Source organism: Mchenga conophoros, linkage group LG20 (genome assembly GCF_057382185.1).
Source record: "Mchenga conophoros isolate Kocher_MC1m ecotype Shallow Benthic linkage group LG20, M_conophoros_male_GT1.1, whole genome shotgun sequence".
Classification (NCBI taxonomy): domain Eukaryota; kingdom Metazoa; phylum Chordata; class Actinopteri; order Cichliformes; family Cichlidae; genus Mchenga; species Mchenga conophoros.
Genome location: NC_140545.1, coordinates 33,803,673 through 33,821,564, shown reverse-complemented (window position 1 = coordinate 33,821,564; position 17,892 = coordinate 33,803,673). Strand labels below are relative to the sequence as shown.

At 42.9% G+C, this 17,892-nt stretch overlaps 1 protein-coding gene across 3 annotated transcripts; it reads left to right on the top strand.

Annotated features, from left to right (window-relative positions):
* Positions 1-2,239: 2,239 nt before the first annotated feature.
* Positions 2,240-17,142, top strand: LOC146551257 (NLR family CARD domain-containing protein 3-like). Of its 3 annotated transcripts, XM_085259221.1 has the most exons (10): positions 2,240-2,529; positions 2,650-2,790; positions 3,966-4,097; positions 5,325-5,398; positions 6,877-8,707; positions 9,618-9,791; positions 10,362-10,535; positions 11,928-12,101; positions 12,380-13,358; positions 16,016-17,142. In XM_085259221.1, exons 1-9 carry the CDS (start codon positions 2,492-2,494, stop codon positions 12,519-12,521), a joined length of 2,880 nt encoding a protein of 959 aa, XP_085115347.1. In that variant the 5' UTR covers positions 2,240-2,491; the 3' UTR covers positions 12,522-13,358; positions 16,016-17,142. The 3 variants fall into 3 exon arrangements, with proteins under 3 accessions (XP_085115347.1, XP_085115346.1, XP_085115345.1); XM_085259220.1 differs by lacking the exon at positions 12,380-13,358 and having other exon boundaries at positions 6,880-8,707; XM_085259219.1 differs by lacking the exon at positions 12,380-13,358.
* Positions 17,143-17,892: the final 750 nt, after the last annotated feature.

Here is a 17,892-nt window from a genome sequence, read left to right as displayed (position 1 = left end):
TTTAGAGGAACATATACTGCCATCTTTTTCAGGGAAGTCTTTGCATGTTTCAGCAAGACAATATTGAACTGCATACTGGATCTACAACAGCATCATGGCTTCATAGCAGAAGAGTTGTGGTGCTGAACTGGCCTGCCTGCAGATCAGACCTTTCACCATGTGAGAGCATTTGAAGCATCATGAAATGAAATACAACAAAGAGGATCCAGGACTGTGGACTCCCATCATTCTTATATCATATTATTTTATTTACCTGATAAATCTCCCCACCTTTAATATAAAACCTGTTGAATGCAGCTTTTGTATAAATAGCTAAAAATTGTAAATTCTATTTATGTATAAAATATATTTTTACATAATGTGTTTAAAGCTGCTCAGTTTAAGAATGTTCTGGACGAAAAGTTACACGAGCTCCATCAGAAACTTCAAAATCGTACAGACCTAGAGCCTGGTTGGTGACTCCACCACAACCACTGGGGACAAATGTTGATCCCTCGACCGGTTGGCGAGTGGCCGCTGGAAGCTGCTTTTTGTTTTTAGGTGAAACCAGTCGTCTGCTGTGCTTCACTAAAAACCTTCGTGTGATTGCTCTGGTTGCAAGCAGATTGCTGCAGTTGTCATAGTTTGCGTAGAAGATGTTGACTTGCCTACAATCGGTGCCAACTAGTCACCGAGCAGTATTGAAGCAGTGAAAAGGGCAAACAAATCAGAAACACACTACAGCATGGATGCATGACTTTAACTTCCCAAAACATAAAACTTCTTTGAAACTCCTGTGACGAAACTCCTGGAGTTTCTTTTGTTAAGATGCTTGTTTGAAAATCCCGTGTTTATGACTCGTTCAGCTTCAAAAGCAGCAGCTCAGTGTTCATATATGTATTTAAACCATCTGTGGAATTTTAAAAGCTTATTTCAGGCATCTTACCAAAGAGTTTTCCATGTTTATAGACTAATTCCTGCAGCACTTAGATAAACAGGATTTCTGTTGATCCTCGGTGCTCTTCAGCAGCTTTAATGTCAGAACATTTCTACCTTGATGTGTTTGGAACAGACCTGATCTCTTAGTTTGGTTCATCGTGTTTTGTTTAGATAATGCTGATTTCCTTCCTTTTTGCTCTTTCTACTCTGCAGAGCAGTTATATATTCTTCTGCAAAAACCTGAAAAACATTTGAGCTGTAAACATTTTATTTTCATTTAAAGCAGGAAGAAAGCAGGAATGTCAAAAGTGTTTGGACAGTGAATGTTCTGGTGTCAGAAAGTCCTGTTGCACCATGTAAATAAAGTTCAGTGAAGAAATATCTTTATCTGTAACAGTGAGTTTAAAGAGTTTTGGGAGAATCTGTGCTTTTAAAAACAAATGTAAAAGTTTTGATATAAAGAGTTTTATCAATGGTGCTGTATGGTGTGGTGTCATCTTCTATCTTTCAGTACGCTACCTGCCTGTTCACAGTTTAAAAAGTTATTTACATTCACACAGAGAAACTGTTTTTCAGAATTTTGTTCTGGAGTTTAAATTAAGCTTTCATAAAAATCAAAGCCTCGAAGGATCATTAGGCAGGAGGTGCTGCTATGGACAATTAATTTCACCAGGCAGGAACAAGCTAGTCCAGTGCACATGCTCAGTAGGAATCTGTCCCTGTCTTTGTAAAAAGAGCAAGACTTCAAGATTTACAAGTCTTTGTAATTAATCCCTCCACTTGATTTCTGTCATGTCTTATTTCAGTGTCCACCATTCTTGGTTCAATCTTAACATTTCAATTGCTTATTCAAATAAATATGACTTTTGATTAATCGATGTTAAAAGAGTTTTAGGATCCAAATATACTCTAAATCTAAAGTAAGAGAATTCATGATAATAGTGGATCATCATAATAAACAACTATAAATGAATCCCACATCTGGTACTATACGTCCTCTCATCCATAGAGAGAACTTCAGGGCAGAAGAAAGTTAAGCAAACATGAGTAATTAAACAAATACATTCAGTAAAGGACTTCATACCCTCCCTCTCATAGCCCTGCGACAGAGTGCAAAATTAATATTTCTTTGTTCCGTTATGTTTAACCAGTTTAATGACGTGTGGAAATCTGACAATGATTCAGGTCATTTTGATGAGAATTCTAGAAAAGTGTTGATAAACTGTCAAACCCTGCTGCAGTCGTGACGTTGACACGCCATCATCCTATAAGGTTAAATTGTGGTCACGTGATCTCCTAAAACGTAAAGTGGTGGAGAAGCTGTAAAACAGAAAGTGAAACCAGCGGGTGTTGCGGTTTGTTGAACTTAACATAAAATCCAGTAAAGATCACTTCTGCCGTAAGCTGTGTTTAACATATGCGGTGCTCTCGCGTCTCTTTAACAATCATGTAATCGATGGTCTTTCCTGTTTTCGGGTGATCCACGTAATTCAATTCAATTTTATTTATATAGCGCCAAATCACAACAAAAGTCGCCTCGAGGCGCTTCATATACTTATACGTACTTGTGTACATGTTGAAACAGCCGACAGAGCAAAAGTGGACAATAAGGTGAGAGTAAGAGAGAGAGAGTGGACCCTCTCTCTCTTACTCTGTGTGTGTGTGTGTGTGTACTGGTCTTGGGTGACTTTTGAACAAACCTGTCTTCATTCTCACGTTGTGCGTTTGCAGAATTGTTGTTTACAAGTGCTTGAAGATGAATAATTTGGAGGAAGAGGAGGACAGAACACCGTCTCCTGTGTCTATGGCCAGTGACTGGTCCAAAGGTCGTCCCCCGAACTTCAGTAATGAACCGGGACCCTCAGACACAAAGTAAGAGGCTGTTTCTACTTTACACTGACCTGAAAATGAGCCAGAGTCAGTGGTAGTGTCTTTAGTTGTAGAATAATGTTGTTCTTCCGGTTTTTGTTTTGTTTTTATTGTTTTTGTTAAATACCAAAACTACCTGATACCTCTGCATAGTTAGGGACTCCACCCAGGGACTAGGGTGACCAGATACCCACAAACTAAATGTAGGGTAAAGACTTAAAAAAAAATCTTACTAATACACTTTTTGGGTTTCAGGCATGGTATTGATGATGTGAAGGATAAACCTATAAAGAACACAGAAAAAGTAACAGTAAAATCAAACAGCAAACTGTACATATAACGTTTATTTCCCAGCATAGAATCTATAATACACTTAAAACAATCTTTAAATGAAAGACTCAGAGAAAACGTGTTGTGAAAGTCGGAACATAATCCGCTCCTGACAGTTTTCATTTCTGTTGTGTCAGCAGCAGACTTGGTGTTGTTTAAGGGTTTCAGAGTAAAAATGAAATATAAAAACAGATTTCAAACGTAGTGTACGTACAAACTTCTTATGAGGTCAGCGGAAAGTGTCCTGTTTCAGGATCAGATATTCAATTCAATTCAATTTGATTTACACAGCGCCAAATCACAACAACAGTCACCTCAACGCGCTTTATATTGTAAGGTAGACCCTACAATAATACATACAGAGAAAAACCCAACAGTCATATGACCCCCTATGAGCAAGCACTTTGGCGACAGTAGGAAGGAAAAACTCCCTTTTAACAGGAAGAAACCTCCGACAGAACCAGGCTCAGGGAGGGGCGGGGCCATCTGCTGTGACCGGTTGGGGTGGGAGAAGGAAAACGGGATAAAGACATGCTGTGGAAGAGAGACAGAGATTAATAACAAGTATGATTCAGTGCAGAGAGGTCTATTAACACATGAGTGAATGAGAAACATGACTGAAGAAGAAATACTGTATCATGGGAATCCCCCAGCAGCCTACACCTACTTCAGCATAACTAAGGGAGGATTCAGGGTATGGGGCCTGATTATTTAAGACCTTGTATGTGAGGAGCAGGATTAATTCTTATAGAACAATAATGCTGTTGTGAAAATGTTTGGTACCAACAGAAAACAAAAAATTTAAATTAAAAAATCGATATTTGTTATGTATTGTTGATCCTCATTAGGGGAAACAATAATTTGGAGGAAGAGGAGGATGGAACATCGTCCCTCGTGCCCAGCTGTATGTCTATGGCTAGTGACTGGTCCAAAGGTCGTCCCCCAAACTTCAGTAATGAACCGGGACTCTCAGACACAAAGTAAGAGGCGGTTTCTGTTTTACACTGACCTGAAAATGAGCCAGAATCAGTGGTAGTGTCTTTAGTTGTAGAATAATGTTGATCTTCCTGTTTTTTGTTTTTGTTTTTTCCCTGCAATTCATATGTAATAATTTTATTTTTATTGCTTTTGTTAAATACCACAACTACCTGATACCTCTGCATAGGTAGGGACTCCACCCAGGGACTAGGGTGACCAGATACCCACAAAGTAAATGTAGGGTAAAGACTTTTAAAAAAAATATATCTAACTAGCACACTTTATGGGTTTCAGGCATGGTATTGACAATGTGAAGCATAAAAATACTCATTTATTTGAGTGCAGTTTTCCAATTTACCATGCTAGCCTGTAAATTGGAAGTACCATTCGTACTCACATTCACACGTATAAGTAATAACCTAACTCCACTTACTGCATGCCTTTGGACTGTGGGAAGAAGCCAGAGTTTCTGGAGTGAACCCACACAAACACTGATAGAACATGTAAACTCCATCCCAGATAGATCAGGGAAATACAAAAACTAACTGAAAAACTTTAAACCAGGGCCAGTGTCCTGCAGGTTTTAGATCTCACCCTGGGTCAACACACCCGGATCAACTGATTAGTTCATTACCAGGCCTCTGGAGAACTTCAAGACATGTTGAGGAAGTAATTTAGCCATTTAAATCAGCTGTGTTGGATGAAGGATACATCCCCACCCCGCAGGCACTTGAGGCCTGGAGTTTCCCCACTACTGACTTAGACCCTCCAACTCTCCCCATAGAGGTCTGAGAGATCTTCTAGAAATGGTGATGTTAATTTCTGGTTAATCGATTGGTCAGTAGGGGATTATTTTATACCAGTTAATCTCCAATCTTGAACGTAACAGGATAGGTTACCATGGCGATTTACCTCGGTAAGAAGTGAACCACCTTCACAGCTGGACAAAATGCTGCTTGGTAGTAGAGTCCTCAGGAGGAGATCGAAAAGCAGATATCAGGAAAATACTGTCATGATAAACCCTCTTCCTTGTAAACAGATGTGTCGACAGGGTGCTGAGAACTCGTGTTTTGGATTAATATAAGTTCTGATGGTGTAAAAGGAAATGATTATTGCTTGATAAGTAAAGAAAGAGCATTGACTTAGTAATAGACCATACTGAGACTTTCAACTTAATTAACTTCATGTTTCGCCACATGGCCAGAATAAGTTTCCCTTTCTATCCACAGAAAGAACAAGTGTGTGCAGGAGCCCGTGTCCAGTTCTGGATTTTGGACAGCCAGTAGGAGCAGCTGTGTGCAAAGTAAAATTGAGCATCTGTTTGCTGATGGAGTCATTAAAAAAACTAAGCAATATACACTCAACAAAAATATAAACGCAACACCTTTGTTACTGCTCCCATTCCCCATGGGATGGACGTAGAGACCTAAAATTCATTCCAGATACACAATATAACCATCCCTCCCAAACAGTGGTCACAAATCAGTCCAAATGTGTGGTAGTGGGCACATCTGCTATATTGAGATAATCCATCCCACCTCACAGGTGTGCCACATCAGGATGCTGATCTGACATCATGAGTAGTGCACAGGTGTACCTCAGACTGCCCACAACAAAAGGCCACCCTGGAATGTGCAGTTTTGTCTCACAGCAAAATGCCACAGATGCCACAAGCAATGAGGGAGCGTGCAATTGGCATGCTGACAGCAGGAATGTCAACCAGATCTGTCGCCCGTGCATTGAATGTTCATTTCTCAACCATAAGCCGTCTCCACAGGCGTTTCAGAGAATATGGCAGCACATCCAACCGGCCTCACAACCGCAGACCTCGTGTAACCACACCAGCCCAGGACCTCCACATCCAGCAGGTTCACCTCAAAGATCGTCTGAGACCAGCCACCCAGACAGCTACTGGAACAATTGGTTTGCACAACCAAACAATTTCTGCACAAACTGTCAGAAACCGTCTCAGGGACGCTCAACTGCATGCCCGTCATCCTCATCGGGGTCTTGACCTGACTCCAGCTCGTCGCCGTAACAGACTTGTGTGGGCAAATGCTCACATTCGATGGCGTCTGGCACGTTGGAGAGGTGTGCGCTTCACGGATGAATCATGGTTCACATTGTTCAGGGCAGATGGCAGCTGAGAATGTCCCAGTTCTTGCATGGCCAGCATACTCACCGGACATGTCACCCATTGAGCATGTTCGGGATGTGCTTGACCGGCGTATACGACAGCGTGTACCAGTTCCCACGAATATCCAACAACCTCGCACAGCCATTGAAGTGGAGTGGAGCAACATTCCACAGGCCACAATTGACAATCTGATAGACTCCATGCGATGATGTGTTGCACTGCATGAGGCAAATGGTGGTCACACCAGATACTGACCGGTTCTGGGTCCCCAGACCCCCAATAGCGCAAAAAAACTGCACATTCCAGGGTGGCCTTTTGTTGTGGGCAGTCTGAGGTACACCTGTGCACTACTCATGATGTCAGATCAGCATCCTGATGTGGCACACCTGTGAGGTGGGATGGATTATCTCAATATAGCAGATGTGCCCACTACCACACATTTGGACTGATTTGTGACCACTGTTTGGGAGGGATGGTTATATTGTGTATCTGGAATGAATTTTAGGTCTCTACGTCCATCCCATGGGGAATGGGAGTAGTAACAAAGGTGTTGCGTTTATATTTTTGTTGAGTGTATGTTAAATGTTAAATATATGTAAAAAACTATATATAAATTTTGTTTTATTGTCTTTATTGTCTTTCAGTAGATGATGGCCTTCAGGAAGTTTTCGATGAACATAAAGTCTGTTTGAAGATGCGATGTCAATCTGTGACTGAGGGAACTGATAAAACAGGAGGTGAAACTCTCCTCAACGCAATCTACACTGAGCTCTACATCACAGAGGGACAGAGTGAGGAGGTTAATACCCAACATGAAGTGAGTCAACTTGAGAGAGCTTCAAACAAGAAGACCCTCCATGATGCTCCAATTAAGTGTTGTGACATCTTTAAAGCCTTACCCGAACAACAAATGCAAATCAAAGTGGTTCTGACCTACGGTGTTGCTGGCGTTGGAAAAACCTTCTCAGTGCAGAAGTTCACTCTGGACTGGGCAGAAGGTTTGGAAAACCAAGACATCAGTGTGGTGGTTCTGCTTTCATTCAGGGAGCTGAACCTGATCAGAGATGTGCAGTATAGTCTCCTGGAGCTGCTCCAGGTTTTCCATCCAACATTACAGAAGGTCACAGCAGAGAAGCTGGCTGTCTGTAAACTTTTGTTTATATTTGATGGTCTGGATGAAAGCAGACTTTTACTGGATTTCACTAAGAGGGACGTCATGTCTGATGTCACACAGAAGTCAACGGTCACGAATCTGCTGACAAACCTCATTGAAGGCAGACTGCTTCCTATGGCTCTCATCTGGATAACTTCCCGACCAGCAGCGGCCAATCATATCTCTCCTACACGCGTTGACCGTGTCACCGAAGTGCGAGGTTTCACTGATGCTCAGAAAGAGGAGTACTTTAAGAAGAGATTCAGTGATGAAGAGCTGTCCGGCAAAATTATTTCCCACATCAAGTCATCCAGGAGCCTCCACATCATGTGTGGAATCCCAGTCTTCTGTTGGATCACTGCTACAGTTCTGGAGCACATGTTGACTGGAGGGCAGAGAGAAGAGCTGCCCAAGACCATGACCGACATGTACTCACACTTCCTGTTGGTACAAACAAAAAGGAAGATTCAAAAGTACCATGAGGGAGAAGAAGCAAGTCCAGAAGAGCTGATGGAGGCTGACAAGAAAGGTCTTTTAAAGCTCGGGAGGCTGGCATTTGAACATTTGGAAAAAGGAAACCTCATGTTCTACCAAGAAGACCTGGAGCAGTATGGTGTGGATGTCACAGAGGCCTCGGTGAACTCAGGACTTTGTACAGAGATTTTCAAAAGAGAGTGTGTGATCTTTCAGAAACCAGTCTACTGCTTTGTTCATCTGAGCATTCAGGAGTTTCTAGCTGCCGTTTATATGTTCCACTGTTTCACTAATAAAAATACTGATGTTCTGCAGGACTTTATAAATATAAAGTCTTTTCTTGAGAAAACCTCTAAACAATCTGGAAATATTAATTGTTCCATCCCATCTCTGGATGTCTTTCTGAGCAGAGCCATGGAGAAATCTTTGCAAAGTAAAAATGGACACCTGGACCTGTTTGTTCGCTTCCTTCATGGCCTTAGTGTGGAGTCCAACCACAGACTTTTAGGAAGCTTACTGGGTCATTTGCAAAATAGTCCACAAATCATCAAGAGAATTATAAACAACCTGAAGAAGATGAACAGCGATAAAATATCTCCCGACAGAAGCATTAACATTTTCCACTGTCTGATGGAGATGAATGACCTCTCAGTACATCAGGAGATCCAAGAGTTCCTTAACTCAGAGAACAGATCAGAGAAGAGACTCTATGAAATCCACTGCTCAGCTCTGGCCTACATGCTGCAAATGTCAGAAGTTCTGGATGAATTGGACCTGAACAAGTACAACACTTCAGAGGCAGGGCGACAGAGACTGATCCCAGCTGTGAGGAACTGCAGAAAGGCTCTGTAAGTCTAAAGGCCCTTTCACATAGGACGCGGCATGTGCAGCGCTGTACTCCAAAACCCATTCTTTTCTGTTGCACAAGAGTACTCGCACATGCTGTTGTCAAAGTTCAACCCAGCTGAACTTTAACCGCTATATGCTATGACATACCTTTGCACAACCAAGAGAAACGAAGCCTACAGTCACACTAACCTCAACCACACAATGAACGAGGAACTCCATGACACATGTTTACATACATATATAGGGACCTCCTGGAGCTCTTGAGTAAGTCACTCAATGGAGTGACTTACTCAAGCTATGTGGAGGAAAGCACTGTTGTGGAAACGACATACTCTTCTCTAGTTGGGATACTTACAATGTTTTGCCTTTTATGGATGAGAGATAAATGTTTTGAAATGACACAGAGCAGGCACATCTGGTACACATAGAGTGAGCACAAAAAAATGACATACAAGTCGAGTGCAGTAGTCAGCGCAACACAAATTTTGGGCCATTCACTCTAGCTGGCGGTCAGTGCAGCACACGCTGCCGCATCCTACTCTCATTCCTACTCTCACCTATGGTCACAAGCTCGGACTGAATGGATGATGTTGCAGATACAAGTGGTAGCAATGATTTTTCTATGAGGTGTGGCTGGGCTTTCTTTCAGAGCAGCTGTTAAATTGAAAGAGGTGCCCTGGATGATCAAAAGTCTTGACATCTCTACTCAGAATGCTTCTTGGTCTAGATATCAGCTAGCTACACTGGAAAGCCCCCAAATTGGCTGTTGTTCCCAAAAGGCTTTTCGCTGATGGGTTCCCTGATTGAACAAGATCTGCTCAACTGTTTTGATGTTAAATGCAAAAGCAAAAATAAATATGTAGTATCTTCTTCCATGATAATGTCTTTTGCAAATTTGTCTTATCACAGACTTTCTGACTGTGGAATTTCAAAGACTCACTGTGAAGTCTTGGCCTCAGCCCTGAAGTCCAATCCCTCCCATCTGATAGAGTTAGATCTGACCTTCAATGAGCTGGAGGACTCGGGACTGAAACTGCTCTCTGTAGGACTGGAGAGTCCAAACTGCAGACTGAAGACCCTGAAGTCAGTACCCTGACCGTTGTTGTTGTTTTTAATACATTTACTTTATAAATTTGGATATACATTTTCAGGATTTTCCAAAACAACCAAAAAAGTACATAAAAAGTACACAAAGTGAAACCTTGCTTTGGTTAGTATCCTTTTCTGTGCTTAGAAAGTGAACAACACCATTTTGTACCATTTCAGACTAGCTAAAATATGTAACAGACTGCTCTTAATGGGGGGGGGGGGGGGGGATTGTTTGGAAGCATGTACCAGTGAAATTTTAGCCAAAGCTTAGTAATCATACCTGCTAGGGTTAACCGATCCTACATTGATTTTTTAATTCCTCCTATCTAAGTAATCCAATCTAATCATCACTGAATGCCTGCAAGATACAAAACCATCATTAGAGAAATGCTAAGTCGTTATTTCAGTTAGTGATTTTTTTTATGATACCTTTTCCCTGAATTAGTTTTATATCTGTGCATTACATACTATAAAGTGATGTGGCACTACGTTTAAAACCTGTCAACATGTCATTAGGTCAGAAATAATTGTATCTGTCTTTTTCTTTCTTCTTTTGTTATTCAGACTGTGGCACTGTGGATTGTCAGAGATTAGCTGTGCTACTCTGAGCTCAGCTCTGAAGTCCAACCCCTCCCGCTTGAGACATCTGGATCTGAGTTACAACAAGCTGCAGGATTCTGGAGTAAAGCAGTTGTGTGGTTTTCTGGAGTGTCGACCCTGTCAACTGGAAACTCTGAGGTCAGCTGTGTTTTCATATTAAACTGTGTTTTCAGAATGTAATGATGATCTTACAAGTTCAATTCACAAAAAGTCATGTTCAAATATCTTGTTTTATCTGTCCCTAATACAAGACACAACGGATCTGCAGTTTGTTTATGCCAAATTCTGACTGCCTTTAGAATGTTGCAGCAGAAATCGAGACACATTAGACAAGGGAATTGTTTTTCAGCTCTTCTATTGTCCACTTTTGGTGGTCCCCAACCCTTTCATGTTGTTAGCTGCTACATGTGGCACCCACTGTGTTCTTCTGCTTTAAGGTTCAACATGTTGTGCATTTAGAGGCCCAAAACAGTTCGGCCATTTTCCCTCTTGCATCAATAAGAGATTTTCACTCAGAGAACTTGTTGCTATGCACACGGGTGTTCACTGCTCGTGGACTTAAATTACACCTTTCTTGGCTGCTACTTCAAAGCACATTGTGCGCTGTCTGTCCTGCGTGCTGCACAACAACATTGAATATTTAGTATTTACTGCTGTTTACACTTAGCTAGATTAATGCGATGGTGTTGTGTTTAGTATGTTGCTTTGTTGTTGTTTTTTTCTTGTTTTCTATTCTTCTTCTCTCAACAGGTGATCCAAGAGATTTTTTTTCTCCCCCCCTTTCTCACTGTCCCTCTCCCCTTCTGTTTTTCTTTTCCTTCCCCTTTCTTTCTCCCTTTCCTATCCCTCACTCATGTCTGTCCCGTCTGTAACATCTGAAAATAAAATATAATAAATAATAAAAACAAAGGTCGATCAAATGGACCAATACGGCAATGCCACGATGATCCATTTGGCAAAGTAAATCCATTGGGTATCCTTGTTGGTCTTCAGACAACAATTCTGATGGCTAAAGAACCAAATGGGACAGGCAAAAAAAAAATAAAAATAAAAAAAATAAAGAGAACTTGTTGCTTTTGTGTCTATTCTCTGTAAACCCTAAAGATGGTTTGTGGGTAAATCAGATCAGTAGTTTCTAAAACACTCAGAACCACCTGTGTGGTTCAAATAATCCTGATATGCTCAAAATCACTTGTTGCTTGATTTGAACTTAAGTAGGTAGGTTGTCTTAACCATGCCCACATGCCTAAATGCATTGAGTTACTGCCATTAGGCATTACGCAAATCAGTGTTAACAGGCAGTTAAACGGGTGTGCATATGTTTTTTGCTGAGCACAACTGCATGTAAATGAAGTTACTGCTTGAGCTGGCAGTGTATGAGAGCTGATTTTATTATGTCTTTGTTGTGCAGCAGAAATAGCAAGATTTGATTAGTAATAATAACAGCTCTTTTTTTACTTATTATGTTTGATTATTTATATGAAATATTTAAAACAGAAACATTGTCTTTTTATTTTATTCTTTATTCAGACTAAGGGAGTGCTCTTTGTCAAAGGCCAGTTGTACTTTTCTGTGCTCAGCGCTGAAGTTAAACCCCTACCACCTGAGAGAGCTGGACCTGAGTAGAAACGGCCTGCAGGATTCAGATATGATTCAGCTGGTGAATCTTGTGAATAATTCAAATTACAGACTGGAGAATCTGTGGTAAGTAGGAAGTTGCATTGAGTCAATGCTGCTTTTAGCACTACTGTATAATACACAGTTGGTATCGGAGCAAAGATCGAGTGTTTCCTTTTTTTTTTTTTTTTTTGTGTCCCGTTTGGATCTTTAGCCATCAGAATTGTTGTCTTAAGGCCAAGGCCAATGTGCTTTGAGGCAGCAGCCAAGAAAGCTGTAGTCCGCGTCTGTGAATACCCGTGTGTACACCTGTGTGGATCAGCATGCTTGCATTCCAAAGGTTTCTCCATGTAACGATCTGCTAGGGAGTGTGGGGAGCCACAGCCCCGTCCTCCAGGGTATGAAGCAGGTATGGAGGAGATCAAAGCTCCAGACATCCAGAGGCTCCCAGAACACAAGAGACCAAGGAAGACCAACAGAGGGGCAGCCGCGCCACTGTCCCAGTAAGAGCTGAGGAGAGTCCCAGATGAGGGCTCACTCAGCAGCCGCGGAGAAGAAGCCAGGGGGAGTTGCAGTGACGCGCCCGTGAGCTCCGTCGGCAGCCAGCCGTGCCTGAGTGACCGAGCCCCAGGCCGAGAGGCCGGGGGCACCCCACCTCCGAAGTGGCCCGAGCGAGCCCCAGGCTCCAGGCCCCGATAAGCGGCCGCCAAGGAGTGAGCCGGTGTGTACCCGGACGCCCACCCCCAGACACAAAGAACCACCAACGCACCGATACCTGAGGGAGTCCGCCACTGGCAGGGGAAGTGGTGGTGGGTGGAGATAAGCCTCCAAACCTTGGAGGGCCTGAGATGTCCCTAGAGAGGTGGCGTCTGATACCCAACCTGACATATAGACACAGACATACAGGCACACACAGACACAAACATCCATTCCCACCCTCATGCTCTCATATGCACTTACTCCACACTCAACCAACGTGGAGACAGACATAAAGAGACGCTGTACACACGATCACACTCCCCAAGCGTACTCTACGAACCGGGTCTAGGTACCCTTGCCCCTGGAGGGGGAACTGCACCCAGACCCAGGTGGTGTTACCCTTTTCCCTGCGGTGGGGAGAGGCAGACCGCCCCGACTCCGCAGCAGCAGGGAGGCCCCACACTCCAGACCGCAGTCGGACGGCCAACTCCTCCTAGCCCCCCCGCTCCAGCAGGCCGCAGAGAACGGGGGTGAGAGAAGACTCCAAACCTCCCTCCACCCGCTCATTGTAGTGTTGATGCATGTGTGTTCTAAGGTGCATTTAAAACCCAGGAGGGCATGGAGCTACCTGCCAGAGAGCAGCAGGTAAGCGCATAGTCCCTCCTGCTAGCCCTTAATGTCTACGTGTATTCAAAATTGAGAGGTGGGCAACGACGCCAGGGGTGAGGTGTACACCCTGATGGTAATTTGGACTCCGTGTATCGTGCCCACCCCCAAGATCCTATATGTATGTGTAATGAGAGTGTGAGTAATGTGAATGTCTAAGTTGTGGGATAAAATTGAGGCAGAGGCAGCCAGAAGGGGACAGAGGGGGGGGGGGGGGGGGGGGGTAGCCTCCTCTGCACCCTGGTGACATACCCCTACTCCAAGGCCCTGCATGTGTGGGTGGTTGTGGTGGAGCGGGAAGAGGGAGGCAGCTGGAGATGGGGAGGGAAGGAAGGGAGGGGCAGGTGACCCCTCCCTGGGGCCAGCTCCCCCGCTGACCCCAGTAGGCACTCCCATACTCCGCGACCCGCCAGGGAAAGGAGGCCCAGGCCCATCCAGACTGGGGCCCAGTGTGTTTCGAGTGTTTCCTATAAACCCTCACTGGCTGCTTTTCTCAGTAAAGCGGCAGCTGTTAACAGTCATCATTTTTTGAGAGGACGAGATTAGACTGAAGCTTGCGAGGGCTGCACTGTGTTAACGTGTTAGCGCCGTGCAACCCTGGCATGGGCCGAACGGGAATTTGCTGTGTTAAGGCGTTAACGTCGTATTAACGAGAATAACGCTGACAGCACTAGTAAAGACCCTAGAAAACCCCAAAAATCATATGATCCCCAATGAGCAAACACTTCAGTGACAGTGGGAATAAAAAAACTCCCCTTTAAAAGGAAGAAATCTCTGGCAGAACCAAGTTCAAGAAGGGTAGGCCTTCTGCTGCGACCGGTTGAGAGTTAGTGGAGGAAGACAGGACAAAAACACACTGTGGAAAAGAGCCATAGACCATAACTAATGATTAAATGCAGATTGGTGCATAAGCACATAGTGAGTGAAGGTGAAACACTGGACCTATTGCAGAATAACTAACAGAGGATTCAGGGTCACCTGATCCAGCCCTAACTATATGCTTTTATCAAAAAGAAATGTTTTAAGCCTACTCTTAAAAGTAGAGATAGTGTCTGTCTCCCGAATCCAAACTGGGAGCTGGTTCCACAGAAGAGGGGCCTGAAAGCTGAAGGCTCTGGCTCCGATTTTATTTTTAAATGTGTTAGCAATCACAAGTAAACCAGCAGATCGAGAGCAAAGTGCTCTATTGGGAAGATACGGTACAATGAGGTCTTTAAGATAAGGTGGGGTCTGATTATTCAAGATCAGTTTTTAAGGAGAAATATGGTCTGTCTTTCTTCTGCCGGTCAGCACTCTTGCTGAAGTATTTTGGATTAACTGAAGGCTTTTCGGAATTTTCAGCATCACTCTGAGACAGGATATTTATATTTTGAGAGATGTTGTGCAATTGAAAGAAAGTAATCCTACAAATTTGTTTATGTGCATTGAAGGATATAAAGTCGATTCCTCACAGTGTTGCTGGAGGCCGAGGTAATGCCATCCAGAGTAAGAGTCCGGTTAGATACCATATTTCTAAGATTTTCAGGGCCGAATTCAATAACCTCAGTTTTATCTGAATCTAAATTTAGAAGCAGGAAATTAAACTTCATCCAGGTCTTTATGTCTTTAAGACATTCCTGCAGTTTAACTAATTGGTTTGTGTTATCTGGCTTCATGGACAGATAGAGTTGGCTGTCATCTACATAGCTGTGAAATTGTATGCTATGTCTTCTAATAATACTGCTTAACCCAGGGGTCGGCAACCTGTGGCTCCGAGAGTTATCTTCATTTTAGATGTCAAAAAGTATTTGAGGCTCCCAGTGTTTTCTTTTGCGTGGAAACCAGGTCCAAATGGCTCTTTGGGTGTTAAAGGTTGCAGACCCCTGGCTTAAGGGAAGCATGTATAATGCAATGTATAACAGACTCCATTTACATGAACAAATTGGAGTCTGTTAGATAGATATGATTCAAATCACTGCAGCGCAGTACCTGTAATACCTACATCGTGCTCTAATCACAGTAATAAATCATGGTCAACAGTATCGAACACTTCACTGAGGTCTAGCAGGACAAGCACAGAGATGAGTCCACTGTCAGAGGCCATGAGAAGATCATTTGTAACCTTCACTAAAGCTGTTTCTGTGCTGTGATGAGCTCTGAAACCTGACTGAAACTCTTATAATAAGTCATTCCTATGCAGATGATCTGTTAGCTGTTTGACAACTACTCTTTGAAGCTCCTGGCCTCCAGAGCTGTAACCATATTTGTTACAAGTATCATCATTACTAAAGGAGGCTGAGAAGTAGCTAAAACTCTGACACAGTGAGCAAGAGTTCAGGAGGAAGAGGCCCTCTGTTCATTTCTAAAGCAAGTAAAGAAGTGTTGGAGCCAAGACATTTGAAGAGATATAGATATGGATATAGATACATGGGTCTTTTTGACCAGATAGTTGTACAATCAAATTAGATTTTTTTCTCTCTTTTCTTTAAAGTCAGTCAGACAGAAGCCTGCAAACTCCTTTCCCTTATTTCAGAGAATCATCCTTACACTTAGTCACTGTTCGTTTTTACACGCAGAGCCTGATATGCAGTAATCATATTTTTTTATGACTCTTGTAAACTCTAATTCATGACCTCTGTTATTTCTTCTCTCTACAGCCCCCACGAATTGTTGGTAACAGTTGTCTGCTGAGCTATGACGAGCTCTGCCCTGATGATCTGGAGAGTTTTAAACAGCAGCAGGAATTTGTGCATTAGCATGCCCTGGCCATGAAGTTAGAAGAAAAACTTCAACCAGCAGTGACTTCTAGAGGAATCAAAAGAAGTACAAATGACTGTTTCAGTGTGAACTGCCCTTAGAAGTGCAGACTCAATAAGAATTATTCACAGACATTATGCAAACACATATATGTGCTTAAACTGTGCATATGAGTGTTTCTCCTGCTAATCTGGGATTCTGTTCTCTTTTCCTGAGCTTGCTTGTAATGAGCAGGCATATTTAGAACTACGACAGACTATGTGTCTATACAAAAGATGAACTGTCTTAGAAAGTATACTTAATATTTATCTGTTCAAAATGTATTTAAATTAGAGTCCACCCTTACTGGAAGTTAGTTACACTCATTTCTCTGTGATGTCCTGGTTAGAGATGATGGACTGGTGGGTCCTTGTTTGGACCTGCTTACTTCTTTTCTTCTGGTTTGCTATGCTTTAACACTTTTAAATGTCAAACTTTTCTTTTAAACTTGAGCCACAGCCTTTGTCTTAGAGAATAAAACATTCATCTGTGTAAGCAATATACTGTAAGTCAGTGAATCCTGATGAATATACCATCATCCCTGTGTTTTTCATAAACCTGATAGAGTATAAAAAATCATACCAGCACTGCTCCTCTGATTACTTCTTATGGTGACACAAGGTTTATAGTCATTTAGACGGCACTCAAATCAGTGTAAACTAGAGTAGGCTTTGATTTTCTGTAATTGTTCTGTGTTAGAGCGCCACACCGTGGCATAATTGAGAACTGCAGTTAATGTTTACACAGTAACTTGCTTGATTGTTAAAGACTGCTTGCATGCACAGTTTCATTACTGTCAGTGGATTAGGTTCCTGTTTAGTCTTCCAGTAATTAATATTTCTGAATGCAAAGTATTTGTTGGATGCATAAAAATGTGAAGGAACGATGTGAAAGTTTAATAAACCTCTATGAGCTCACTGAACCCTTTAGAACTCACCACAGTACTGAGACTGCTCTTATTAAAATAGCTAAAGACTAAAAAAAGAAATCCTGTCCTGTTTGGCAGCGTTTGCAATCAGAATTACGACCTGAATGCAAACATATTTTTCCAAGATCAGCTCTATAAAATCTCTATAGGCTCCTCTTGTTCAGGTGTTTCTTTTATGTATTTATTTATTCATTTCTATTCATCTTATTTCAGTTATATATGGTATAGCAGGACAATGTCTTAAGGCAGCCCCCAAGAGTACTGAAGCCCCAAGGCCACACATCTCAGCAACATGTGCGCACCCAACCCAGGAGGAGAAGGAAGGAGGCCCTAGATGGGGCACCCATGGCCACAGGGTGAGAGTCCCAGAGGTGAGGGGCGGCTGACCTCCCTGGTGCAAGCCCAGTACAGGGTCCCAGGGCTCCAGGCCCACAAGTACCGCCCAGTACCCGGCAGAGCCCTCCCACCCCTGGCGACAAAGATGAGCTACAAGCCTGTGCCAGAACATCCAGCCACAAGCCCCGGAACCAGCAAGTACCCACATCCCAGGGAAGGGCAGCTGTGAGAACATATCATCCCCACCCTCATAAATGTCCTCTTGTCATGTCATACATTACTTACAAGATCCTGTTACAAACCCCTCAATACCCTGATCCCTCAGTATCTCTCTGATCTGCTGCAACCATACACACAGTCTTGGATGCTACGGTCCTCAGCCACGGGCCTGCTTTCTGTCCCGCGCACCAGCCTCCATACCTTTGGGAACAGAGTCGTCAGGCTGGAGGCCACCACCCTCTGCAACTCTTCCAT

What these genes read in the sequence shown, in the direction of transcription:
- LOC146551257 (XM_085259221.1), top strand. Translation starts at nt 2,492, where the DNA reads ATGTTGAAACAGCCGACAGAGCAAAAGTGGACAATAAG. An exon ending in GAGCAAAAGTGGACAATAAG is followed by an intron (nt 2,530 to 2,649) that starts GTGAGAGTAAGA and finishes GTGCGTTTGCAG; the next exon opens with AATTGTTGTTTACAAGTGCT. An exon ending in TGCAGACTGAAGACCCTGAA is followed by an intron (nt 9,792 to 10,361) that starts GTCAGTACCCTG and finishes TTTGTTATTCAG; the next exon opens with ACTGTGGCACTGTGGATTGT.